General features: G+C 62.1%; 1 protein-coding gene across 11 annotated transcripts; it reads right to left on the reverse strand.

Annotated features, from left to right (window-relative positions):
- Positions 1-26,915, reverse strand: CIC (capicua transcriptional repressor). 11 transcript variants are annotated; one of them, XM_068527559.1, is made up of 22 exons: positions 26,860-26,912; positions 26,523-26,777; positions 20,908-23,700; positions 8,842-8,991; positions 8,520-8,754; positions 8,306-8,435; positions 8,028-8,210; positions 7,782-7,947; positions 6,739-6,941; positions 6,418-6,643; positions 5,846-5,949; positions 4,345-5,572; positions 4,066-4,253; positions 3,576-3,697; positions 3,312-3,478; positions 2,919-3,209; positions 2,500-2,825; positions 1,979-2,280; positions 1,729-1,883; positions 1,518-1,649; positions 1,087-1,218; positions 1-997 (listed from the first exon to the last, which is right to left on the reverse strand). In XM_068527559.1, the coding sequence occupies exons 3-22, from the start codon at positions 23,687-23,689 to the stop codon at positions 630-632; spliced, it is 7,590 nt and encodes a 2,529-aa protein (XP_068383660.1). In that variant the 5' UTR covers positions 23,690-23,700; positions 26,523-26,777; positions 26,860-26,912; the 3' UTR covers positions 1-629. The 11 variants fall into 11 exon arrangements, with proteins under 11 accessions (XP_068383660.1, XP_068383661.1, XP_068383662.1 ...); XM_068527560.1 differs by lacking the exon at positions 26,523-26,777 and having other exon boundaries at positions 26,860-26,915; XM_068527561.1 differs by lacking the exons at positions 26,523-26,777; positions 26,860-26,912 and adding an exon at positions 26,414-26,496.
- Positions 26,916-27,220: the final 305 nt, after the last annotated feature.

The raw sequence follows: 27,220 nt of genomic DNA on the forward strand, positions 1-27,220 counted from the left end.
TGTGTTAAACAGCTTTAATCTCGGTCATTGCGGCTTCTCAGCACAGTAAGAAATATTGCACATGATCAACATGTTTTGTTCTGGGGATGGGGACAGGGTCGGGGAATCACCTTCTTAGAAAGTACAACCCAAGCTGGGAGGGCAGAGGGGGTGGGGAGAGAACCCTCCCCGTGCCTGTGGCAAAGTGCAGGAGCCCCCACCCCCAAACTAACCTGAGTCCAGCCCCTCTGGGGAAAAAAGGGGTACATGAACTCCCCCTACTCCACAGGAGGCGCCTCCCTGTGGCCCGAGGCCCACACTACCCTCCAGCTTGCAGCCCTCACACGAGCCATTTTGCATAAAGTACAAGTGAAAAGGTCTGAAGGTAACACACTCCAGGTTATGTACAGGGGCTCGGTGGAGGGAGACTGTGCCCCCTGCTTCCCCTCAGCTGCCCCCCATCACAGGGAGGGAGCTGTGGGGGGAGGGGGATAGACAAGAGGAGCAGGCCTCATTCCGTCCCAAACTGGAAAGGACGCAATGGCTTCGCTGGGGAGGAGGTAACCATCCTGCCCCCCCATTCCTGCCACCTACATACTGTCCGTGTCCTGAGGGGAGTACTGTGGGTCTGGGGTCTTCTCAGGAGCCCCTCACCTGCCTGTGGCAGCTGTGGAGGGACCAGAGGGGGGTGGTGAGGGTTGGGGGGGCCCCTCCCAGCCAGGCTGTCCGGGCCCCGGCTCTGGGGGCGGAGGCAATGGCGGGGCAGCCGGGGCCGTGCCAGAGTCCGAGCCAGGTGAGGTGGGGTCAGGGCCCCCAGCAGGGCTGGGAGTGGGGACAGGGGCAGCAGCAGTGACAGTGGGGGGCGGTCCAGGGAGGGGGGCCTCGGCTCCCGGGGGCTGCTCCGTGGGAGTGGCCGCCTGCATGATCTTCTGGCGCACCTCACGGATCTTCAGCTGCAGACAGACCTTAGAGGGGAAGATGTCTGCATAGCGGGCCTGGAAGGCTGCCGTAGCCTGGGCTGTGGACAGAAGGGTGGTGGGGAGGGCAGGGTGAGATAAGTGGGTAGGCCCCCTCCAAGTGCCCCCCAAGACTCCGACACCTGCTCACCTGATGGGAAGAAGCCATGGTCCTGGAAGAGCTGCATGACGAGGGCCCGGCGCTGGTCCAGGGTGCGCCGCAGCGACGAGTATGGCACCTTCTCATATTCCAGCTCCCCGAGCACATCCTCAGCTTCTGTACCTGGGAGCAGCGCAGGGAGCACAGTCGAGCCTCCGCAGCAGCCTGGCCCTCCACCACTGTCCGGGGGGCCACTCCGCCCTCACTGAATTCTATTTCACAGCGGGTTTAGAGACGGAACCCACCCAAGGTCACGTACCAACTTAGGGGCCTGTTGAGTATCAGAACCCACCCTTGACCTGCTGTCCCTCCTCTCAGCAACACCCGCCCCACCTCTCCCATCTTTAACCCCGTTCCTGAGACCCCCACCCCTCTTGGAGGCCCAAGGACCCCCGTAGCTCTGCCTGCCACCACACCGGCACCTGTACGGTCAAAAGTGAAGATGTCCCCCTCGCACTTGGCACTCTTGGGGGTGTTGGGCTCCGAGCTGCAACTGGAGCGTCTCCTCATCTTACGCTTGGGCGAGGTGGGGTCCTCGGGGGCTGAGTCCAGGTCTGGTCAAATGGAAGCAGGCTCAGTGGAGATGGCCCCGGTCTGTCCCCCACCTACCCTGGGTGCTTTACACTCGCCTACCAGTGGAGTTCTTCCTCTTCTTGCGGTAGGAGCCCAGGATGGCCCGGGGTGAGGTGGCCAGAGACTGCAGGGTGGGCGAGGGCAAGACCTCCTCAGGCCGAAACTCGGGCAGCTCAGCAAAGCGCTCTTCGAAGTCCACCTCTGACAGGACCCTGCTGGAGAGCGGGCAGGGTCACCTCCTCTGCCCCAGCCTGCAGCTGCCCCCTCTGCCACCAACCCACACACTCCAAGTCCCCCAGCCCATGCTCACTTGTCCACAGAGTCAAAGGTCTTCTTCAGGGGCGGGGGCCGCACCTTGACCTTCTTGCCAGCACTAGCCGCCTCCTTGCGCTCGGGGGTGTCCCCAGCTGCCCTCCCACTGCTGCCCTCACTGCTGCTGCCGCTGCTACCAGGGGCTGGGGCTGGAGCCGGGGCCGGGCTGGGAGGGGTGGGAGGCTCCCCTCGGCTCTCCAGGCCCAGCCCGGGGACACGCCAGTCTGAAGATGAGCTGGGGAATTTGCTGGCCTGGGGTGAGGATGGCAGGGAGATGGAGGACACTGGGTTCAGACCCACCTGGGCAAGACCCAGAAATACAAAAGATGAACGCTGACGGCCAAGACACAGAGCCACGGGGAAGACCCAGTCATGCAGACAGACAGGCAGGAGGACAGAGGAGGACCCACAAGGGCACGGTTCAGACAGAGACAGAAGAGGAGTGGAACAGAAGGGCAGGCAGGGGACTGAGGGGCCGAGCCCAGCAGCAGGGAACCCCCAGGCCTGCTGGGCACTCACCATGGTCTCAGGGCCCTTGGCACTGGTCCGCTCCTCAGCAGGTGGGGGCGGCGGGGGACTGCTCCGGGCCGGGGGAGCCCAGGTCTCTGGGGGCAGTGGAGGGGCTGGTGTTGTTGGCCGTCCCTCAAGCTCTGACTCGGATGCAGGGGGCTCACGAGCTGGGCCAGGCTCCAACGGCTGCCGGGGCGCAGGGCCTGGCCGCCCAGGGGCACCTGCCTCAAAGGAGCCCACGGGAATGCTGGCGATGGCCGCCTTCACTTTCTGGGGGGCCTTGGGGGTGGGCCGCTGGGCCTTGGGGGCCACTAAACTGTAGGTCATGGAGCCTGCTGGTAAAGAGAGTATTCGCTGAGCCAGGCCTGACTGGAGCCCATCCCCTGGGTCTCCCCACTCACCCCACCCTCGGTTGGCCCGACACCCACCTGTGGCACTAGGGAAAGGGCTGGTAGGGGCCGGGGTGGCAGTGGCGGGGGCCGGTGGGCCCTTGGGCAGGATGGTGGCAGCAGGTGGGGTGGTGTTGGTGGCCACGGTGTAGACCAGGCCGGGGGGGGCCTGGGATGGCTGGGCCAGGGGTGCTGAGGAGGTGGGTACGGGGCTGCCAGGGTAAAACGCTGTGATGACGGGACCACTGGGGGCTGCGCAGGTGGGAGGCAGCTGGGGGCTGGGCACGGGTGACACGCCCACCTGGCCAGGAGCCAGCAATGGGGCTTGGCCTGCAGAGAGAGAGACAGAGAAGAGGCAGGGGGGCCGAGTTAGGGCCGGAGCTGCCTCAGCCCCACCCTTGGTCCCCAGCTGCCTGCCAGGCCACCCCTCACCTGAAAGCAGGGGCTGCACGAAGGCGGGGCCGCTGGGCCCCAGCGAGGTGAAGCCTAGGGCTACTGAGCTCGTGGGTCCGTACGAGGTGACTGTTCCAGCCTGACTGGACGCAGGACCGGTGCCCAGGGGCAGCGCATGCCCGCCTGCTGACTGCACGTAGGTGATTCTGCCGCAGGGAGAGGAAAGAGGAAGGTGTAGGTGAGCTGGCCCCACCTAACCCCTTCCCTGCACTCACCTCCAGATGAGGGCTCAACTGCCATTACCTGGTGGAGGAGGGCAGCAGAACCTTCTGAGGCTGAGAGGCGGGTCCGGGGAGCGTAGCCGGGCTGAGGGGCGGCACCAGGCCGCTGGGTGTGCTCACAGGCACTGGAGTCAGCTGGATGATCTGTGGGGAAGGACACCACAGGCTGAGGTGAGCTGGGGACCCAGAATGGGGCAGGGGAGGACCAAGACCTCGGAGGCTGGACCTCAGCAGAGACACAGGACAGAGAAATCGGGATGGGGACGGGAAGGGAGAAACAAAGGCAAAGAAAACAGCGAGAGATACGAAACACAGAGAAGGGACAAGGTACAAACACGGAGAGCAGAATCAAGATAGCGAACAGATGTCGAGCAAGACAGGGGCCAAGAGACAAAAAGGGAGAAAAGGAAAAGACTGAACAAAAGGCAAACACAGAACCCGTGGGACACAGAGGCTAACACCCAGAAGAGAAGAATAAGAAACAGGCGGGGCCACCACCGAGGTGCCCTTACCTTGCTGGGTGGCTGAGCACCATTCTGCACAGGTACTGAGAAGGGTGGGCTCACCAGGGGCAGCGGCTGGCCGGCCCCTCCTCCCCGCACTGACATGCTAGGGGTGGCCAAGGGCACTAGTACCTTCCCAGGTAGCAGCTGGGCTGAGCCACCCGGGGGTGGGGCCTGCACAGGCGAAACTGACTGGGCTGCAAGTGGAGAGACAAGGGAGCAGGTGGTTACAAAGGAGTTGAATAAGCCTGTGGTCCCTCTCCGTGTGCTGCGCAGCCCAGGCCTCACCTTTGGGGGGCGGGGCGGAGGGTACGGACTGCAGGATGGGGATGCCAGGAGTGGGTGCGGTGGCAGCCAGGACTTTGCCGTTGGTGGAGGTGCCCGGCGGGAGGGTGAAACGGATGCTGGTGGTGGGTGCAGGGCCGCTGGGAGCCGCTGCCTTGGTCCCAGGGGCTGGTGCTGGGGCAGGCGCCACTTGAAGTTGCTGGGGCAGCGTGGGCAGAATGTACTGCACCTGGGTGATTCCCCCAGCCTTGCCCAGGGGACCTGGCTGCAGGATGCCCAGGGGCATTGGCCCATTGGGCCCACTCCCAGCACCTGCTCCTGAGCCAGCAGCCGTCCCGCTGCCAGGGCCCCCCTGGGCAATGAACTGGACAGCGGGGGGCGCTGGGGCCCCATAGCCCGGGGCGCCCACCAGCAGGTTGGTGACAGTGGCAGGCGCCTTCCCCACAGTGCCCAGTAGGGGTCCAGCCACCAGATGTGGGGCTGTTGAGGTGGCTGCTCCCGACTTCTTGTCCGAATACACTAAGCTGACGCCCAGTGGGGAGCCCCCAGGTGCCCGGGACCCAGCGACTGTCTCAGTCCTGGCACCGGCTGTGTCATTTGGAGACGCTTCTGCCCGGCCAGAAGTGGGGAAAGGCTTAGAGGCGATGGGTACAGGAGTGCTGCTGACAGGCCGCACCACATTGGTGACCATGGTGGCGGCCGGGCGGGACAGGGGGGCTGCTGGGGCCCCATAGGCCAGCGATGGGGCTGGGGCCGAGGGCATGCGAGCTCCACTGCCCTCCCGTTCCTCCTTGTTTGAGGGCAGGACCAGTGTCTGCAGAACACTTCCTCCCCCGCTGGGAGGTGCCGCAATGACTGAGGGGCCTGGTGGCTCCAGGCCCCCCACGCTTTCAGGTCTCTTGCGCCGGAAGGTGGCAGAATCCGTGGGGAGAAACCGGGTGGCCTTAGGTGTTGCTGGGCCCCCAGTTCCAGGGGGTGGGGGCCGTAGGGGACCTGTTGTGCTGCCCTGACCTGACTCCTGGGCCTTGAAGGTCCCTGAGCCCAGCGGGAAGGAGGTGGCTGCTGAGGCTGAGGAGGAGGCAGGCGAGGATGAGGAGGATGGGGTGGGCCCGTAGCCTTTGCCGAAGCCTGCAGGTGGATCTGGGGGCCCTGGGGGCTCAGGGTCCAGCGATGGACGGCAGTGAGTAAAGGAGGAACGGATCACAGGCGAGAACACCTTCCGACCAAAGCCCTGAGTGGCAGGACAAGGGAGACACGAGCATGTCAGGGGAGCCTGGATACCCACACCCTGCCCATCCCGCCCATCCCAACCTCCCCGTCCCGCCTGGCAACCAGGCCAGCCGAAGGCCTCCACTCATCCAGACTGAGACCCAGTTCCCCATGGAGCAAGTAGCTCACCTTCTCTGCGCCTTAATCTCCCCCTCTGTCAAGGTACAGAGAAGTAACATTCCCCCCCATTCCCAGGATGCATGAGACCAGACAGCAGCAAGTCCCAAGCCCTCACCTTGCTGCCCTCTGGGTCCTCCCCAGAGCTGTCTCCGCTCTCGCTGTCGGTCACCCGCTCCTTGCACTTGAGGTCAATGTCAGTGGTGCTGAAGCCATCGTCAGCTGAGAGAGCAGAGGGAACAGGGCTGGTAAAGGGCTGGGTGCAGGGCTGCCAGGAGGGACAGTGTGGAGCCTGGCTCTGGCCTCGGCTCTGCCCCGAGTTAGCAGTTAAGTGCTGTCCAGGAATGCTGTTCCTCACCAGGAACAAGTGTTGTTCCAAGTGTTGTCCAAGAATGCTCTGCCCACCTGCCCGCCAGCAGACCCTAAGAGCACACTGGTAATAGCATCTAATACTGTGTCCATTGGCCCGGCCATGCCCGTGTCCTCCCGGCTTCCTGTCAGGCTTGGGGCTTCTTGAGGGTAGGGCTGGGCTTACTCAGTAGGGCCTGAACTGAACATGCCCGCAATCACAAACGAACGTGGAAGGGAAGAAAAAGAAGGGGCCTAAGGGCCTGGACCAAATCTTCACCCACCCTCCAAACCTTAGCCAGCTGCTCCCTGGACAGGATTCTGGGCCCTGCCACTGCTTACCAATGACATCATCATCCCCTTCCTCCTCACAGATGACCATGCGTTCCTCGTCACTGGTCATGTCCTCACTGGCTGCACGCTGGGAACGGGAGGCCCGGGTGGGCAGCAGTGGGGGCCGCCCACTGGCTGCCAGAGTGCCTCCCTCACCAGGGGCCGCAAAGGGGCCTGGAGCCCCATATTGGGTGGAAGGCTTTGGGCCAGAGTAGGATGCAGGGCCAGACACCATCTGCAGGGGAAGTGCAGGGAGAGTTCAGCCAGTGCTGTCACCGTGGGCAGCCCTCCCTGCACATCGCCCCTACCCCCATGGCCTGCACTCCAGACCTGAGTCAGTTCCTGTAGTGCCTGGCTGTCTACTTCCCCGCCATCCAGGCTGTGGACCCCGCTGTGGGAGAAGGCTCGGGGCCGGGCTGAGGCAGGTCCGCCGACTGCGTGCAGACGTTCTGCCCCACAGGAGCTGCTCCCCGGAGCCTTGGTGTCCGAGCTCAAGAGCGTCTGGGCTGTGACAGACAGGAGCTCCGAGGACACTGTAGGGTGGAAAGAAAAGAGTGTCGCAGTCAGGAAGCCTCCTCCCAGTACCCAGGCTGGCCAAGCCATCCACAGATATTTCTAGATACCAGGCAGAAGCAGGTTGGACTTCCTGGGCCACCTGGCAGAAAAGAGATACCACCTACCAGGCCAGCATTTCCCCTGGTTCCTGCCCTCCTGGGCTGCGAGGAGCAAGCCCACTGCTCCCTGGGAGGCAGCCTTTCTGAGAGCATGAAAGCCTGGAGACAGGTACGTGTGGCGTTGCCTAGCTAATAACCAGTGGACTGTCTGAGCCTCTACTCCCTCATCTCGGAGAAAAAGGAACGTCTCCTCCCTCACAGAGTCGTGGGCCCAAACCCACAGGATCACTCCAGAGAAGCGCCTCAGAATGGTGCCGGGCACACTAAACACCCTCAGTCAGTAGAAGCAGCCAACGAGGGGCTTCCAACTGTGGTCTTGAGAGCCAGATGAGCTGGGGTTTAAATTCAAGCTTTGCTACTTACTAGTTTTTTAGTGACTTCAAGCAAGTGCTTTTGTCTCTCTAAGCCGTTTCTTCATCTGGAATATTAGGTATGCTTTTGAATACTAGAGATTATGCCCTTCTTGATACCTGTCACATAGTAAATGCTCAGCAAATGGCACTTCACAATAAGATTTCCGTTCAGAAATCTAATCTATTTGGATCTCTCTGATCCCTTCACAAGAGATAAATACCAGTTCCTTTGTGAATAAGGGTCCTCAGATAAAAGAGATAAAGCTGAGAGGAGCTTCTGGGGAAGGGGGTGAGCAAGCAAAGGGGAGGTCGGTGTCAGGGCAGAAAAGCCAAAGGGCTCACTAACCTCCAGGGGCAGCGGCGGTGCCTGTCTCCGACATGCTCCGCTCCCTTGGCTCCTTGTGCCCTCCTGCCAGCCCCAGGCTTGTAGGCTTGGCCTCTGAGCTGGACTTCTTCCGGTCCTTGTTGCACCACTTCCAGTCTGGGTGGGCCTTAAAGTGGGCCTCTTTCACCTGGCAGGAGAGGGCAGGGAGACCCTTCACTCACCCACCCTGCCAGAGGAAGCGGAGGAGGCAAAAGGAGGCGGAGTTACCTGGAAGGCCAGGTCGTGGTACTTCTGCTTCTCCTTGGGCCCCAGAGCATACCACCACTCGCCCAGGATCTTACTGACGGTCCGGTTGTCCTGGTTGGGGTGACGCTGGTGGACCAGGGCCCGGTGCCGCTTGCTGAAGATCATGAAGGCATTCATGGGCCGCCGGATATGGTCCTTCTCCCTCTGCAGCAGACACAGGCCCAAGCAGGGAGGTTAGGACTGGGGAGACGGGCTTGGGCGGCCACAGGGTGAGCTGGGGACAGGTGGAGATGAGGCACCTTGTTGGGGCTGCGTCCATCCTTCTCTGAGGATGAGTCTCGTTCCTTGGGCAGGGCGCTGAGAGACTGCGTCCGGCGTTTCCCAGGCGGCAGAGGCAACTGGATCTCAGGAGACATGATGGAGAGGAAGCTGTGGCGGGAGCGGCAGGGCAGTGAGAGCCACGTCTCTGGCCACTCCACCCTCCTCCCCAGTCCCAAGCCTCAGGGCACTCACGCATCGTCGTGGTCACTCTCTGTCTCACTGTCCAGCCTGGGCTCTCCTGGAGGACCAGGGGCCTCCTCCTCCGTGGTGGGAAGGGGGCCCTTTCCAGGTTCCACCACCCCCAGAGTGTGGGGGGGTCCGGGCCCTGGGCTCTCAGGGCATGTAGCTCCAGGGGGCCGCCCGGGGTCAGCATTCCCCGTCCCGCCTGGTGGCTGCTCGTGAGCAACAGCCGCCGACTCAGCAGGTTCTGGGGACAGAGCGGCAGGCAGATCAGAGAGCTCCTGGGCCATCTCGACCCCATCCCCATGCCTTCCCACAGCCTCCCAACCCTCACCTTTGCTCTGGTTGGAGGCCACTAGGTGGCTAGCAGGTTGCTGGGCCTCACTTGGCTGCACGGAGGGGTCAGGCTGGCTGGGGGCCAGGAAGGGGACTAAGGAATGCCAGGGGAACACGGCCACAGAGCGAGGTTCCACGTTCGTCCACACTGTGGGAAGGACTCAGCTGAGCCGTGCGGCAGGAGAGCTTGGCCTTGACCCCCAACTCAAACTCTTCTCCACCCTGGACAAGGTGGCTCCACCCCTTCTTTACACCCCCTTCCTCAATCCCAGAGCCCCCTGGGCTCGTGCATGCGACATCACTCAGGAAAAACTCCTCCCTGAAAGATTTCTAGATTTTTAAGAAAGAAAACAGAAGCAGGGAAACGGTCCTCACACCCCACTCCCTCCCCCACTTCCACCCCCACCTCCACCTCCACCAGCCTTGCCACCAGGGACCAGGCCAGAGAAACGACTGGCTCCTGTCGCCAACCAGGCCATGTTCGCTTGCCAACTCACTCTCTCAAGGCCCCTAGACCTTAGCAAGGCTGCAGACCCTCCCTCAGTCATTTCCTATCACCGTGTTGCCGTCTGACACAGCCCCTCACCTTGGCCTCATACTCCCTTTTTCCTTTCCTGAGGCAGATGGCCCAGTCTCCCCACCCTCCCCTCCCCTCCCCACTACTCACAGGACATGGGGTCTCAGGCCTTTCTCCTTGCCTCCCTCCCCCCTACCACAGACCCCAGGGAGCCAGACCTGCCTTTCCCAGGCTGGGCACAGGTGACTCCAGCATCTCCTTCCTCCTCAAAGAGAATCTACTGCCCATGAAGAGACCTCCCAGCCTCCCTCTATACCCCTGAGCTTATCTCTAGTGTAGTGTCCAGCCCCCTTACCCCAAAAGATGGGAGGGTGTGGTAAACTCTTCAGACAAAAAGGCACAATGGGACAGACGAGAGAATTATTACAAGACTCTGCCCAGGCAAGGCAAAGGGGCCAGGTGTTTCCTTAAGGCTACGCACAGGAAGGTACTTCCCTCACCAGGGCGCTGCTCCTAGAGGTCCAACCTTCTGCTCCAGGAGCTGGGTGGTAGAGGAGCCAGCCCACCCCTTACGGCTGAGTCCCACCCCTGGCTGGACTCCTGGGGCTGGCCCAGGCTGGGAGTGGGCTTTCTACTCACTGCCAGCTCCCTGGGGGAAGTGGAAGCAGCAGAGGAGGCCCCTGCTAGGGGAAGACCAAGAAGAGAAGAGGGAAACGCCCTAGCCCTGGTCCCCATCATTCCAGGCTCCCCCTGATCTAGATCAATCTGACCTAGGCTGATCCCCACCCCCCCGCCAATGCCTTCAGAAGGCTGGCCTAGGGGAGCCCCTATGTGAGGCACTGACCTCAAGACCTGATTCTGTGAGGTGCTGACAAAACAAAAAAGTAGACATCAAGGCAACAGGAGACGAACAAAGAAGCCCACACTAGAACAGGACTCAAAACACTGTTAAGATTCCATCCACTAGCACGGGGGCACTGGAGCCCCAAAAGCCTGCTGGGCCCTCCAAACCCATGACAGCCTTCAGAGACCTGGACCTGTCCCTCTCTTCACAGGATCTTTCCCATCAGGCCCCCTCATCTTCTGCTGGGTGGGAAAGAAAGGGCCCAGTATACAATGGGAGAACAGTCCTTTGGTCCTGTCCCTCCTGAACTCCTCCCTAGTGCACTACCCTCCAGGTTCCTGGGTCTCTTCCTCTCTCTGAAAAGCAAACCACCAACACGTCACTCTGTTCTGAGCAAACAGTGCCTCACTCCCTTCCCAAGACCTGTCCTTAGCCCCACTACTCAATCACAGCCCCTAGTCCCTTCTCCCTCTATTCCACACCTAGCACCAGCAGGTCTCACGCTGCTCCTATTCTAATCCATGCTCCGAAGCCAGGTACTCTGCACCCCTCCTCACCTCCCATGACAACATACCTTTTCCACCCTACACCTAAACACCACAGCTGTCCTCAGCTACTCCCCACTCTGCACTCCCATCCCTCCACTACACTCCCACCTGCCGTCACTAACCACTCAGCCCAGCCGAGCTCTGTAACTTTCCCCTCTACTCTGCCTCCACCGTTCTCTTACTATAACCCCATCACCATTACTCCGCACTCAGCACCCCGACACCTTGACCCCTGGAGTCCCAGGGCCCAGGCGCTACTGACCGAACATGCCGAGGCCACGGGAGGCCGCGCCGGACGCGGGCACCAGGGGCCTGTGGGCTGAGTACATGGTCCGGCACGGGGTGGCCCGGCCGGGGCTCGCGCCTCCTCAGCGGCCGCCGCCGTTCCGCCCGCCGCCGGCTCCTCGGCCGCCACCGCTCGGGCCCGGGGGGAGCTGGAGGCCGTCGCCGCATGCCCCCCCCCACCGCCCCACCTCCGGCCGCCCCACGCGGGGGGTCTCAGCCGGGCGCGCCTGCGCACAACGCCGCCTGCCTCCCGCCGCCCGGGGGGCGGGGGGAGGTCAGAGCGCGCCGGCCCCGCCCCGCCCCCCGGCGCGCGCGGGGGCCGTCACGGGGCGCGCGGCACCCAGGCCATCGGCGCCGCCCCCTCCTTCTCCCTCCTCCCGCGCGGAGCCGGGCGGGCGGGGCAGGTGGGGCGGGGCGCGGCGCGCGTGCGCGGGGGCGGCCCCCTCCCTTCCCCGTTCGCTGGCTCGCTCCCTCCCTCCCTCGCAGCTCTGGCGGGTAACGGCTCTGGCCCCGAGCGCCCCGGTTGCCGGCGCCGCGCCCCGCCTTTCCGGGCCTGGGGCCCGCGGCTCAGCGCCGGGTCGGCCTCCGGCCCCGGGCGGGCAGACGGACGAGCGTGCGTGCGTCCGTGCGCTCCGAGCGAGCCCCGCGCCGAACCGCCGCCGCCTCCCCGCCCCGCCACTACTACGCGCTCCCCTCCCCCCGCCGCACCTCCCCCCGCCCCTTCCCCGCTTCCCCCGCGGCCTTCCGCGCAAGCCCGGCCCACCGCGCGCGAGCCCATTGGCTGCCGCCGCCGCGCGCGGGTCAGGCCCCGCCGCGCCTGCCCCCATTGGCCGCCCCAGGGGAACGTCAGTCATATGCAAATAAGGGCAGGGCGGGGCGGGCTCCGGTTGGACCCAAGCCGGCCCGGGGCGGGACCGTGGGAGGAGGGCGGCAGGGAGGGCGCACTGCAGTAAAGGCACTGAGCCAGGGGGGCGGTTCGGGGCGCCGCGCTGCAGAAGCCCGGGGCTGTGGGTGGTGCTTGTGTGTCCAGTCCGCGCGAGGAACACGCTCACGCGCGGCTCGGCCCACCTCCCTCACGCCCACCTGGGCACGCGCGGCCCCGCAGGGCAGACAAACTGCGTGTAGGATTGGGCGAGCCACCCCTGAGCCCTCACCAACTCTCACAACAGCAGTCACAAACACACACACACACACACACACACACTCCTCATAGACAGACTTTCCTACCACACCCATTATCTCATACACAGTCCAGGGTCACATGTACCCTCGGTCTTACACACGAAGTCACACACCCGGAACACCTCACATAAATGTACTACCTCCCACACTAAACGTCCATCACTCCCCACCCACCATCACACACACTTGTTCTCACCCATCTTCTTCACATCACCCATTTCATACATGCCCTGTCATATGTGCTTCATCAAAGCATATCCTCATACACATCCACCAGCCCATGTGACTCATACAAACACACAACATATCAAACAGGCAGAATTATCTCATACACCTCATCACAGCCACTGCTTGTCCACAGCACACATCCTACATCCCTCCAACACAACCACACACTCATATGGCCTTCCTGGCACCCCCCAACCCCAACACAGGTAACTCTCACAAATGCCATCATACTGACCCCAAACACTATGTAAACTTACCCTGGTGAGCACTAACTACTTCAGTACCCTGGCTCATCAGGTATACAAAGTGCCATGGCCATTCCCATTGATTCGGCTACCCTGCCTGACACTTAGCAGCCACCTGGGACCCTCTACCTCACAGTGGAAGGCAGGGGGCCACCACTCTGGGCTGGGAGCCACCCTTTCCAAAAGACGGCCAAGAGGAAGAAAGGAAACTAACACTGGGGCTGCTACATGCTGGGAGCTTGTATGTATAACCCTGTGCATTGAATCCTCACAGCCACTAGGGAAGTACACTTTATTATGCCTATTGTTCAGATGAGAAAATGAGGCTCAGAGAAATTGAATAAATTGTGCCAGATCATGCAGCCAGGACGTAACAGCCCAGCACTCCAACTCAAGTGCTCTTTCCACTACTGAAAATTTCACCTCAGGGTGGACACAGGCAGAGACTCCCAACAGAGGCCTGGGAATATGTTCAGACAATGGTATCGGAGAGACTGGTGAACTATAGAAAGGTCAGAGCGTACACACCGAGACACAGGCAAGGTCTGGGGCCCACCAGGCAGAGAGGCAGAGGCCTTGGATCACCCAAGAAGGGCCCTGAGGCCACATCCAGTAAAGGCAGAGGCGTGGGGTCATACCTGGGCAGGTAAAGATTGCACAGGCTCAGATGCACCAAGACTGGGCTCCCACACAGGTGGGATCAGTGATGGGCACAGACAAACCCTTTTCCCAGCCTTCTGCAGCTACAGACAGAGATGAAGGCATGGAGAGGGGGCAAAAACCGGGTAACCTGGGCCCAGAGGGGAAGGGGAGGTCTGTAGCCCTCTGACCTCCAGAGACTACAGGGCCAGACACTTGGCTGTGGGCCTGGAGAGACCAACAGAGGGACTACTAGGTGACTGCCCCCTCCTCCCTATGCAGCCCCAGACTCAGACCCTCCATTACCTCACTGCCCCAGGGACTGCAATGTGAAGCAGAAATCAAGGCTGAAATCAATGTGGCCTGCTCTATCTCCCTACCGCTGCCCCCTCCTCTCCCCACCGGTGAGTCACCTACTGGCAAGTTAACCCCTTCCCGACTGCAATGAAGCCCAGGGACTGAGCTCAGAGGAACCCTGCTGCCAGCTCCCCCACTTCTGTTGGGTGAGAAAAAGAGCTAAGCCTGGCACAGTAGGGAAAGAGGGCCCCATACATCTGGGAGGGTTGCACATCTGGTAGAAGACAGTGCCCACATAGGAGGGATGGGAAGAGGCCCCTTACAGGGTAGGGTACAGCCAAGTGGGGGCCCAGCCTAGCAGGGAGGGGCCGGAATCCGGGCGGGAAGGGCCCCCCTGCCCTGGGCACTGGGCCAGCCCTATACTTAGCTTCCATTGTTTGGAATAGAGGAACCCTGAGTGGGGGTGATTAGGAGTGGAGAAGAGGGAGCAGGTCCTGTCCCCAGACAGCTCCATCTCTCTAGCCATCCCCAACCCTAACTGGGGCCTCCCTAGTTGGAAAAGTCTGAGGGAGTTCCCCCAAACCAGGGCCCCAGCCCCATCAGAGAGGGGGGTGCATCGCCATCCTTCACTCAAAGCAGATACTAGGCAGAACTACGGTGCAACCACCCCCTGCACTACCCCATAGCCAACTCCACAAAAGGTTTGGCCCCAAACAGCCCGCACAGCCCCACCCCACCCCAGCCTGGGGACAGGGAGCCCAGATGGAGACAGCAAGTGCCACCCAGGGTGGCACAGGCTGAGGCCTGCCCAAAGGCCTGGGGCGCACAGCCAGGGATGCTGACAGGCTGAGGGACAGGCAGACATGCTCTGAACTCACGGGCCCCCGTTTACTGAGCCCGAGAGGCACCGCGCCCTGCCGCCTGCGGCTCCCCACCCTGCTCTCCAGGCCCGGGTCCCCGCCTCGGCTCACCACCCCAGTGTCCCCAGCTCCCCTCACCCGCTCCCCACATACACACCCACCCACCCACCCCGGGCGGCGTCGGAGACGGCCAGGGTTGCCTGGGGAACGAGCCCAGGATTGGACTGGTGCTGCTCGGGAGGGATGGGGGCCTAAAAATAGCGCCAGGGTGAGTCAGTGAGTGGGGCTGGGGTAGGCAGGGGGACCAGAAGGGAAAGAGAGGCAAGCGAGAGGTGCGGGGGAGGCTCCCCAGGGATTGGAAGATGGGCGGGATAGGATGGAGGGCGGGATGTGGATTTGGGGGTAGAAGAGGGGGTTGAGGGGGAGTGTACAGGCGCCGGGGCTGCGAGGGCTGGTCCGCGCGGGCTGAGGGAGGGGCCACTGCCTGGGCGGAGGAGGGGGCGCCGCCCTGCGTTCTCCTCCCCAGCCCCGAGCTCACGAGATTTTCCACTCGCCGCCTGGCCCCCAGCCAGCCCCCGGCGGGCCCCACAAAGCCGCTTTGTGCTGGGAGGGCGGGCGGGCACCAGGCCGGGCTGACACCCACGCGGGCAGCGGCGGTGCGCGGGTCAGCTGGCACCCGAACTGTCCGCTGCGGGGGGGTGGGGTCCCCCGACCCAGCCCGAGGACGCGGCCGCGCAAGGGTTAATGACCCAGGGGCCAGGGTAGCAAGTCTCGGCCAATCGGCGTCGGCGGGCGCGACAGCGGCCAATGGGAAGGCCGGAGGCCCGACGCCCCGGGCCTACCCCCTGGGGCGCGGGAATGGGCGCGGCCCTGACTGGGTGCCCGTCTGGATCCACAAAGCCCCCGATGCACCGTTTCCCGGGCTGCTTCGCAAAAAAACAGGCTCAGAAGGGCGTAGGATCTCGCAGTCAGGAGGTGGCACGGTCAAGATTCGAGCCCAGGTCTGCCTGGCTTCACAAATCAGCTTTTCCACCGAAATGGGGAGACGGGGGTTCCCAGTCCCAGGCCCCCAAGCGGAGCGGGAACAGGCAGGGGACGGGGTGCGGGCGGAGGCGGCGGCGCGGCAGGCTAGGGTCCAGCCGCCTGCGGTGCAGCCGCTGCCGCCGGTGGTAATGGGAGCCAGACGCCGTCGTCGCCGCTAATGCGCCTCCCTCTCGGCCACTAATGGAGCCATTAATGCCCGGGCGCCGGGGGCTGCGGGCCACACACACCACCCCGCCGCTGCGCATGCGCGCGCCAGCAGCCCCGCCACCCGCCGCCAGCAGGAGGCAGCCTGACCCCTTGCAGTGCCTGGCGCTGGGGGCTCTTCCAAGACTCACTCCTGCTACCTCAAAAAAGCCTCTTCTCTCTCCCGCAAATCATCCTCTTCTTCCCAGTCTAGGTCTCCTTCCTTTCCAGGGATCTTTGACACCCTGATCCAACCCTTTCCCTCTGCTCTAAACCCTTTCTCGACTCTTCACAGGCTGACATTCAAGCATGGCCTGGCTGGACCTGTCCTCCTTGGCACCCTTCTGCCAAGACTAGGCTCGTGTCAGCTCCAGCCTCAACTGGCCACTCAGAGGTCATGCACTTTCACCCCTCCTGGCCTTTGCTCCTGTGGCTGCCTAAGCCTGGATGGCCCTTCCCTTTCTTTCACTACCCTGAAATCCTCATTCCTGCTTCAGCATGTCACCTCCAGCGAGAAGCCTACCTGAACCTTCCTCATCGCCTCGCATTAAGCCAGAGTTTTCTCTCTCCTCTGGCCTCCCCAGGCTCTGTATCTCCCTCTGCTCATCCTTGCCGGTGCCTGCATCCACATCTGCCTCCCCCACCCACTTATCCCAGGGCTGCTCAGCCTGGACCTGGTAGAGGGATGAGGAGTGACTTCCGGTGAGAGAGAAGGGGTTCACTGTTTGAGACAAAACAAATTCTGGTGAGCAGAATCTGGATCTGGATATGGCGAGTCAGGACACCCTTGGCTCCTCTTTGGGCCTCATTTTCCCGACACACCCAAGCATAGTTGGTGGATGTTGCCTGGTCTCTGAGGTCCTACTGGTTGGGGTGGACTACACGTGGGACTCAATTAAATGGAGCTGGCACCAAAGTGTCTCCTGAAAGGCGATGGGGGTGGTGGTGGTAAGGGTGATCTGGGTCATGCCCTCGAGCAGGTGGGTGGGCACAGGAGCTGCTTTCCTGCTTCTCCCCCACAGCCGGATCTCCTAGCTTGGCCCAAAAAGCCCCCGCCTTCCTGCCTGTCTTGGGAACAGGTGCTTGGGTGTGATGGGTCTGCAGGATGGCTCCCAACACCTCTCAGCAGGTTTCAGGGACATTAGTGGGCATTTAATTTGTCAAGGGACAAGCGGGGGCTCCCAGGCCTAGACATTCTCCCAACACTCCCCATTCTCCCACCTGTTCCCCAAGGAGCAGGAGATCTGGTGCTTAGCAACTACCCACTGACTTAAAGGAACAGAGTACCTGATGTGCACAGAGTGTGGGTGGGGGCTAGGATGGGGGAAACATGTCTGTCTAAAGAATGGGAGAAGGAGGGCCAGAGGAGAGGCCAAGGCTGGACCAGAGACAGGATTCCAAGATGGGGGAATCAAAACAGAAAGAAGGTGGAATGAAGCCTCAGACCAGAACTGATGTCTAAGGAGGTACAAACCTGGAAAGGCATAGCGAGCCAGACTCAGAGAAAGTCAGACAGAAGTCCAGAGAGAGAGAGACTCGGGGCCAGAAACAGAGACCTAGACAAGAGACAGACATAGGAACCCGAGAGAGACAGACATACAGTGGCTCAAACAGGCAGATGGGCAGACAGGCCCAGGAGAAGGGGCACTGCCTGTGAATATGGGGAAACCAGGCGGGAGCTGGGAGCTGGAAGGCAGGCCATGCCAGAAACAGGGCTGAGACATCTGGCCTCCTGGGTCAGGGCTGCAGGCCCTGGGGCGGCTTCCTCTCCTGGGGAGCAGGCGGGAAGAGTCAGAGGGAGGTGGCAATGGCAGCTGGCTGGCCCGGCCATGCATAGAATGTAGAGAATGCAGGCCCGCCTGCTCCGGCAAGTCCCCCAGCGGAAGCAAATGCCTGGCGGGGGGCAGAAGCAGGCAGGCTGCCCCCGGCCACCCCCTCACACCTGCTGTCCTGACTGAGGGTCAGGCCCTGGCATGGGCGGGCAGAAGGGGCCAGGACTACAGCCTCACTCTTCCACTGGGCACAGTCTGCCCTATCTGGGCCTCAGAGGGAGAAGGCCCCAAGGTGCCTACCTCCCAAGGGTTTAGGGAGGCCTCTGAGAGAAGAACAAAAGGGCCTGCTGGCTGGGAACCTGAGGGCAGCCTGGATACCTCAGCATGGGTGTAGTCAGGGAGGCGCTGCTCAGAACCGCCAGGACAGGCACTGGACAAGTTCTGACGACCAGGTGGCTTCCAGCAACGGGCCTCCCCTCCCTGAACCTCAGTTCCCCCCCTCCCCCTGACAACAGGGCTGGTAATCCCTGTTTCATAGTATCAGGAGGTTTCGATGAGATGGCCCCACGCTTGAGGCTGGGCACATGGTAAATGCTCGGTAAAGTGGGCTACTATTATTGTTTTCATTATTCTAATCGAGAGTGCTTAAGAGCCTGGGCTCTGGAGCCAGACAGCCTGGATTCACACTCTGGCTCTCCCTCTTCCTAGCTGGGTGACCTTGGGCAAGTCACTTTGCCTCTCGGGCTACAGTTTCCTCCTCTGTCTACTGGAACTAATATTCGTGCTGATCTCCTGGGTTGTTGTGAGGATTCAGTGAGTAAAGGTTCAGTCAGCGCTTACTGAGCAGTGTGCCAAGCACATGCATGGGTGGTACTCAATAAATTATTATTACTGTTACTTCTAGTAGGAAGACTCCTGTGATCTAGAGATCAAGAGACCTGGTTCAAGGCCCAGTCCTGCCCCTCCCTGGCTGGGTGACCTTAATCAGGACTCTTTTTCTGTCAGGGCCTCATTTTCCGCATCTGGAAAATGGTGGCAGGAACCCCCCCCCCCCCCGCCGGACCACCCTGGTAGGTCTCAGGTCACCTGCATCCTGCCATCCCTCCCCACACAGCAGCAGTGAGGGTCATGACTGACCGATGCTATGTATGAGGGCAATGTCGGGGGCTGTAGGCATGCGGGGGTGGGGGCTGAGGGGGATGGTAGGAGTCCTTCTGCTTCAGTTTCTTCATCTGCCTAAGGATAGGAATCCCCACTGTGCCCACTTTGTGGAATTTTGCTCATATCAACTACGATAACAAATGTAAAAAATGTTGGGGGTGGGGCAAAAAACACAGCTCACAACCTCAGTATATGAGCATGAGGGGCAAGCGTAGCCTTTGTGTCCCTCTGCCCGGGTCTGGGCTGGAGCTCAGTGAGGGCAGGGTCTGGGCCCCTTCCTATATTGGTCTTTGCACCAGACCAAGACACAGCGGCTCCTACCCAGATCCACAGCCCAGACTCCTTCCTCCCTGGTCTCCCTGCCTCTGGTCTCAGGGGCTGGAACTCACCCTTCATGGTACAGCCGTGGTTGGGTCGGCTCAAAACCTTGCATGGCTCCCTAGTGCCCTCAGGATAAAGTGCCCAAGTCTTAGAAGGACCCTCTATGATCTGACCCTTGTTGTATTGCTCACCAACACAGCCACACATCCCAACACTCACCCACTGTCTAGAGCCCCTGACTTTGCAGATTCAACTTCCTTCAAATTCTTGCTTTTGCCTCAAGGCCTTTGCACACTCTTCCCTCTGCCTGAAGGTCCTCCTGCCGGCCGTGCCAGGCTCCCTTCTGCACACCCTTCAGGTCTCACTTTAGACTCTGCAGGTCTCACTTTAGACCCTGCAGGTCTCACTTTAGACCCTGCAGGTCTCACTGGCCCCTTCTCCAAGAAGTCCTCCCTGACTTCACATGGCCTCCTGGGCTTCCTCCATCCCAGCCCTGACCACTCTGGACAGCTACTATCTGGGGACAGGTCTGTCTGCTCCAGGGACCATGAGCCCTGTGAGGACAGGGCTGTGTCCTTAGCATCAGCCAGCATAGGGCCAGACACAGAGAGGGGGCCTCAGTCAACAGTGAATTGGTAAGTAAATAAGAAAAAAATGCTAGGGAAGGGGCTGGTGATGGGTCTGTCACCCTCCATGAAAGTTGCTCTGACAAGGCCCAGGCCAGCTGGCTCTCCAGCACCATCTCAGAAATGCCTCTCCCCCCACCGCTGGCCTTAGCCCTCTAGCCACTCTGGCTGTCCTCAGCTGTGCTCCTTCTGGCCTCGGAGCCTTCCCAACGGCCTCCTAGGAGGTTCTCCTGTCCCACGGTTGCTGGTTCCAACTCATCCTTCAACTCTCGGCTTACACGCCCTTTCCTGAGGGCAGCCAGACTAGGTTCACGTCTGGAAGCATGCCCAGCACACGCCCAGCTCCCCGCCATGGCACTGACCACACCTGTGCTATTTCCCAGGTGCAGCGGTGAAGATGAGGGCTCCAGTCCTGGTCCTGCCACTACCTGGCCGAAGGACCTGTTGGAGCCTCAGTCTTCCCATCAGTAACCCAGGCAGGTTGGTCACGAGCCAACCTGCCTGGGTTTGAAGGCTGGCTCTAGGATTTACTAGCCATGTGACCCTGGGCAAGTTACTAACCTGGCCTCAGTTTCCTCTAATTTTTTTTTTTTTTGGCCGCACTGCGCGGCTTGTGGGATCTTAGTTCCCCGACCGGGGATCGAACCTGGATCCCTGCAGTGGAAGTACGGAGTCCCAACCACTGGACCACCAGGAAATTCCCAGTTTCCTCTAAATGAGCATAATCATAGCAGAGTTCAGAATGTTGTGAGTGCTACGTCAAGGGGTGGGTGTGAGGATTAGGTGCGATAACCCACTTTCAGTGCTTGTCACGGTGATACCCCTGCCAGTCCTCCAGACGTGCGAGCTGTCATCATGATTATCATCTCTGTTACCCCATCAGCTCTGTGGGGGCCTGGCTTTGAGCCTGCACTCAGGAAAGGTTTGCTGACTGATGGACCCCTTCAGAGTACATTCCCAACAGGAGGCTTCTGGAAACACTGCACTGAGCCTTCAAAGTCCACGCCTGGGGACTTCCCTGGCGGTCCAGTGGTTAAGAATCCGCGCTTCCACTGCAGAGGACACAGGTTCGATCCCTGGTCGGGGAACTAAGATCCTACTTGCCGCACAGTGCGGCCGGAAAAAAAAAAAAAGAAAAACTCCACGCCCTTGCCTGACAGGTGAACTCCCACCGGAACATCTGTGCAGAAAGGAGGCCAGCCTCCACTTGAATCCCACCCAAGGTGGGGAGCTCACCTCTCTTGAGAGCCAGTTAGCAAGGGGCCCTGTGCAAAATGAGCCCTCGCCCAGCCCATCCACCCGAACCTCTTACCTGTCCCAGGCCGGCCCATGATGACTTCCTTTTTGGGGGCAGGATGGCTGGTGTAGCTGCTGGGCACCAGGACGGGCAACAGGGCAGCAGGTGAGGGGTGGAAGGCCACCGGCTGGAAGGGCGAGGAAGCCAGGCCAAAGGTGGGCATCGGCTGGGCCACAGCCGTCGGCGCAGCTGGAGGCACAGTGATGGGCACAGGGGCCGGCAGAGGTGGGGGCAGGCCAGGCTTCCCACTGGCCATCCCGGGCGGCACCGGAGTCTCTCGGCAGCCCCGCCCAGGTCCCCCGGCCCGTGCCTCACTGCCAGCGCCCACCTCCCCAGGGAATTTGGAGGGCAGCGGCACGTCGGGGTTGCGGACGATGACAGGTGAGTCCCGCTGCACGGCAGGCACCCTGCGCACGGAAGGCCCAGGATCCGAGGTGAGGCCGGCAGGTGGAGGCAACAGCAGCAACGGCGAGGGCTGGCGGGAGCGGGAGAAGGGCACGGCGGGCGACACGGCACGGAAGCCAGCCGGTGTGGAGGGGGTAGGTGTGTGGGACACCGAATCCACACCAGAGTCTAAGCTGTCGCTCTTGGGGAAGTCTGGGGCGGCTCCTCCGCCCGCTGCACCAGGGGCCCCCAACGCCCCTGGGTGGGGCAGCAGCTCTGTCTTCCGTCGCCCAGGGCTGATGGGCACAGTAAAGGTCAGGTTGGTCTGGAAGGTGGGTAGGATGCCAGAGGAATGGCGCTCTCGGGGGGCAGGCGGGGGTGGGTGAGGGCCCAGGTCTGGTGGCGTCAGCACGCCTGCCTTAGGGGTGCTGGCGCTGAGGTGGCGACTGCGAACAGCAGTGCGTTGGATGACTGGCGAAGCGTTGATGGGGCTGAAGTTGGCAGGGCGGAAGCCGAAGAGTGGTGAGGGTGAGGGTGACGGGGCTGGCGAGAAAGGTGACTGCGTAGAGACGGGGGAGAAGGAGGGTGTGCCCGAGCGAGAGCTGCCCAGTGACACCAGCATCACAGCCGCTTCACACTCATCGAACTCAAAGCGTGACAGGTCCGCGGGGGCCAACAGGCGTGGGCGTGAGTCTCCCCGGGCTGCCACGCTGCTGGCCTCACTGTCCCGAGACGTCTCGTCACCCCAGTCGAACTCGGTGCTGCCCTCACGGGCCGCCACCCCAGCTGGCCGCCCAGCCCCACCTGGGCCACTGTCCGCCAGGCCCTCCATCTCCTTGGTTCGCATGGACAGGTGGCGGGAGCAGTAGCCCCGCCGCTGGGACTCCTTCATGCAGCCATCTCTCGAGCACAGCCGTCGCCACTGCTTGCCGTTGAATTTCTTTCGAATTCCATTGGGTGTGCAGACCACGTCGCCCTTCTTGTATTTCTGCTGGGCTGCTGTCAGTGGCGTGCGGGCCCGGGCAGCCGGTGCAGCCCCCTTCTCCAGGGAGGCCACGCTGCTGCTGCGGCTGCCGCCCTGGCTCCCCTCCTGGCAGGGCGAGGGCTGCTCACCAGGGCGGCCTGGGCCGGCGAAGGCTGGGGACTTGGGTGGCGGTGACAGGAGCTGGGGCGGGGGCAGTGGGAGCAAGGCCGGGGTGCCCAGGGCTGGCGGGTGCTTCTCCTCACCCTCCTCGCAAGCCCCCAGGTGGCCACCAAAGCTGATCTTGGAGACCTCGGCATCCTCGGGCTGCTTGAGGTCCAGGGCAGCAGGGCAGGGGGGAAAGGCGGCCCCCGGCTCGGCCTGCTCCTCCTCAGGACCCGCCGGGGGCTTCCTCGGCAGGGCTTCGGGCTCCCACGGGGGCCGCAGCAGGCGCAGGCTGGAGCGGGCCACCCACACCGCGTCCTCGGGCTCACGCTGCGGCGGCTGCGGCGGGGTGGCCGCCGGGCCCGGCTGGGAGCTGGGGCCAGGGCTGAAGCGGACCTTGTAGGCAGCCGGCTTGGCGGCCACCTCCACCACCACCCCCGCACGGTAGGCAGCCACACCGGGCTCCACACAGGTACAGACCGCTGTGCCCACCACCAGCGCAGCCGGCGGTGGCGTGGCATCCAAAACCACATCCACACCACTGCCAGGTGCCCCCTCGTAGAAAGTCAGGGCCCGGTCTCCAGGGAACTGCACACCCAGGTCCTGGCTTCGGCGCACCTGGCGCACCACAGCCGGCAGGAAGAGACCGTCCCCACGCCGAGCCAGCACCCGCTGGGAGCGCAGCTGCCGCAGGTCATAGCCACCGCTGGTGCTGCCAGGGGGCCAGGGGCCTAAACCACCAGCTTCGGCCGGCTCATCTTCCAGGTCGGCCGAGTGCTCGCTGGCTGTGTCGGTGGAGGAGGAGCGGGCAGAGGTGGGTGGCTGCGGAGGCACCCCCGGGGTGCCCGCCTCCTCGGGGGTCCGTGCCCGCTCTTCAGGGGCACCAGCCGCCCCACTGCTGCCACTGCCAGCCCCATGCTCCTCCACATACTTCTTCTTGGGCGCTCGTGACTTGAACGTGGCCGTCTTTCGGCTGAGTGAGGGCTCCCAGCGGCCTGCCTCGCCCTCCACCTTGGGTTCCTCGGCTGGGCCTGGGGCCGGGTCGTCGGGGTGCAGCTCTGGGGGCAGCCCTTCCGCCCCAGTGCCCCGCTCGGCCTCCTCCTCCTCACCCTCCTCAGCCTCTTCTGGCCCCGGCTGCTGCTGCTGGGCCTCGTCATCTTCCTCCTCTGGCTTGTCACCCTCCCCAGCCCCTCGCCGCCTCAGGGCCTTGGCCCTGGTGGCTGGTGGGGACTTGCCACCGCTGCCAGAACCTGGGAGGCCGGCGCACGCCTTCTTCATTGGTTTCATCTTTCGTCCACCTGCAGGGTGAGAGGACAGACGAGGCTCACTGGGAGCGACTCAGGAACACCTCTACACCCACTGTCCCCCAAGACTTCCTACCTGCTGAGGTCACTGCCCCAACTCCATGGTCCCCAAGGTCTCCTTCCTGGCTGTCTTCAACTCATGTAGGCCCCTGGCCAGCACCCAGACACAGACTGGCACTCATGTCCCCTGAGCTATACACTCTGGTTCCTTGGGGACCCTCACATAATCTGCTTCCTCTGCAGAGGACAGTAGGTGCATGCACACACTCTGACTGCCCCAAGGGGACGTGAGAAGCACTAACGGTTCACGTCTATGGAGCACTCACTTTGAGCCGAGCCCTGGGCTAAACTTGCCTTTATTAACCCATGTCATCCTCACAACAGCCCTAAGAGGCAGATGCTACTATCAGTCCCATTTACACTCGAGGAAACTGGGGCACGAAGAGATCAAGCAACTTGTCCAAATTCATCCAGCTAGGAAATGGCAGAGCTAAGATCTGAACCCAGGCAATCTGGCTCCAGAGTCTGTGCTCCTAACCGTTTCAGCGTGCCGCCTGTCACATGATCCTCGCACTGTCACTGTCCAGAGAGCACACACACTCACACACACACACACGCGCACAGGCACACAGTCACAGAAAGGGAGGCGGCTAGGCTGTGATGTGAGCCTCTCTCTACCACCCCCCACCCCTGCCCGGGCAGCCTGGCATGGCCAGGCATTGTGGGAAGGAGTGGGCAGCTAAGAGTCCCAAGGGACAGCTGCCCACTCTGCTCTGCACCCCAGGCCTGCCAGGTATAGCCATCTCCCCAGATCCTGGCAGGGAACAGGCAGGGGCACGTCTGGGGCAATAGCTCATACCTAGTGCTACCACAGGGCCGTGCATAAGCACACACACACGCGCGCGCGCGCGCACACACACACACACACGGCACACACACGTCATCACACAGTGGGACACAGCGCTACACCGCAGGGTTTCGCTGTCCCACTGGATGGGAGCCTGCCCCTCCCCCCACAGCACCCAGCATGATACCCAAAAGCCCAGCCACCCCCCTTCTGGTCTGTTTGCATCCCCGCCCTGACTGGGCTGGCTGTGACAGGGTGGCTGAGCCGACTGGGCCCCCCTGGCCCCCAAATATGCCCTCGGACTCCAGGTGGGGGTAAGTGGGAGAAGGTCAAAGAAAGCAGGACAAGCCCAGCGGGCCAACCTCACCCACTTCCTGAACAGTCATTACTGCCCGCCCCCTTTCAAGCTGCCCTGAGAAAAGAGAAGGGAAAAAACTTTACTCTGAAGTGACTAAGAGAACCTGAGAGGACAAAAAAGGGGCCTCTGGGAGGGTTGGGGGATCCAGGACCATAAGCCAAACACAATCAGAGGCACCCCGACTCAGTCTTCAGGCTCCCATGGTACCCCTGACCTCATGGGAGAGTGACCTCTCCCACTTGGGGCCCGCTGCTCCTTAGGATCCTGCAGTCCCAGGATGCCCCTTCTCTGAGCCAATCCTGGGGTCCTCATAGGCAGAGGCTGGAGGGCCCGGGGCTTCTCACACTGGGGCAGGCACCCAAGTACCCGGGAGTTGGGCAGCCGCCACCATCTTCTCCCCACTGACCTGCTGGGCCACCATCCTGGGCATACCCCACCCAGGGCCTACAACCGCACTGCCTGGCACCCCTGGACCCTGCTGCCTGGCCCAGCCTCTTCACACCAGAAGCCAAGCCTCTTTCTTTCCCCTGGGGCCTACTCTCTTCCTGTCCACACCTCTTTGGATAACTCCCACCCAAGGCCCTGTGGGCCCTCACCTCCCTCAGAATCTGAGCAGTAACTCCTGAAGCCCAGGCTGGCCCATGTTTTTCAGGGTCTCATGTCCTCTGTTCCCAACAGGCCTCCTGGCACCAGCTTCTCTGCCACTCTCTCTCCCATCCTGTCACCATCTCTATCTCTAGCTCTCTCTTCACAGGGCCTAGGCCCCCTCCTCAGTCACCCCCTCCTTGTCACCCTCATCTATCTCTGTCACCTCCTCCTCCCAGTCACTCTCATGTCAGCCATCTCTGGACCTGTCACCTTCTCTCCCCATCACCTCTCCTTGTCACCCCCTCCAACTCTGTCCCCTCCCTCTCCCTGTCACCCTGATCTAGTCCTGTCACCCCTCCATTCCTTTTACCCATTCTCTGCCCACCACCCCCTCCTTGTCACCCTTTTTCTGTCACTCTTCCTCCCCACCACTTCCTCCACTCTGTCCCCGCTTCCCACCACCCCACTCACCCCTTTTCCCCTGTACCCCCTCCCCGTCCCTGCCACCTGTCCCCTCTCGGCCCCCAGCACCCCAAATCCCCCCTTCCCGTGTCAACCCTGGCCCCGCCCCTCACCTCGGACTCAGCGGGGTTACGGGGCGGGGGGCCGTGGCCCCGGCTCGGTCCGGTCCGGTCCCTCCCCGCCCCCCTCCGGCTCTCCCTCTCGTTTCTCCCTTTTTTTTTTACTCCAACACACAAAATGGTGAATGGACCTGCAACAGCTGGAGCAGCCAGCCAATCAGCGGCCACAACCCCGCTGACCGGCGCCGTCCTAGGCCAATAGATATTCGGAGCCTCGTCGGCTCCGCCTCTCAACGACGAGCGACGCTTGCCACAACCAATCGCGCCCACCCGGCAGCGCTGGGGGGCGGGGCCAAAGTCCAAGATCGGCCTCCCTCTGGGACCGACACCAACCTGAGCCTACGACCGCCTGATCAGCCTAGGGTCCTGCCCCGCAATAAGTAATGGACACCAGCATTGACCAATCGCAGTCCGCTTTAGTGCAGAATGACGAATACAGTACCCAGTCGTCTTGCACTCTAGGCCGGAACCCAGCCTCTGCGAGGGACAGTAGCCAGTGAAGTGCAAGAAGGAGGGGCTAAGGGACAGGCTCTCCAATGAGCAAGCTCAGAAGGCGTGGCCTCAGCGTTTGTTGACCGGCTAGTCGCAATTCCTGCTGGGAATGGTAGTCTTCTTACGTCTCCGGCCCATAGTCGACAGTACATGGCAGACTACAACTCCCATGTGACAGAGTGCCTGGAGCTCCGAAGAAACCGTGCTAGGAGAAAAAGTCGAAAGGGCAGTTCCTCGTGAGTCTCACTGGGCGCCAGGAGCATCTTAGACCCAGGGCCCCGACTCACCCGGATTCCCGGCTCTGGCGTCGCTGCTGGCTCCTCTCGGTGGCGGCGGTAGCGGCACAAGGGGGAGGTGCGAGGAGCAGCCAACCGCCACCCGCGAGGCCCGCAGCCAATCAGCAGCGGTCGGGGCGGTGCAATGACCTCACCGGGTTCTACTCTCTTACCCCTCCCCCACGTGGTTGTTGCTGCCGGTAGCCGAGAGTAGGGAAGTTGGGGGGGAGGGGAGGAGAATAAGTGATGTCACCTTTCCCCCGCTTGATTGGCTGCCGGGTGGCCGGGACTACAACCAATCAACAGTCTCGGAAAGTCTGGCGCGGCCCCGCGGAAAGCCCTGTTGCCACCGGGAGGGGAGAGAACGAGCACT

The sequence above is a fragment of the Eschrichtius robustus genome, chromosome 19, assembly GCF_028021215.1.
Source record: "Eschrichtius robustus isolate mEscRob2 chromosome 19, mEscRob2.pri, whole genome shotgun sequence".
In the NCBI taxonomy this organism is placed as follows: Eukaryota; Metazoa; Chordata; class Mammalia; order Artiodactyla; family Eschrichtiidae; genus Eschrichtius; species Eschrichtius robustus.

Coding starts and splice junctions, on each gene's coding strand:
- CIC (XM_068527560.1), bottom strand. CDS start 23,689: ATGAAACCAATGAAGAAGGCGTGCGCCGGCCTCCCAGGTTCTGGCAGC. Junction 7,948..8,027: donor ACCACGACCTGGCCTTCCAG/GTAACTCCGCCT, acceptor CTCTCCTGCCAG/GTGAAAGAGGCCCACTTTAA. Junction 5,573..5,845: donor AGGACCCAGAGGGCAGCAAG/GTGAGGGCTTGG, acceptor CCTGCCACTCAG/GGCTTTGGTCGGAAGGTGTT.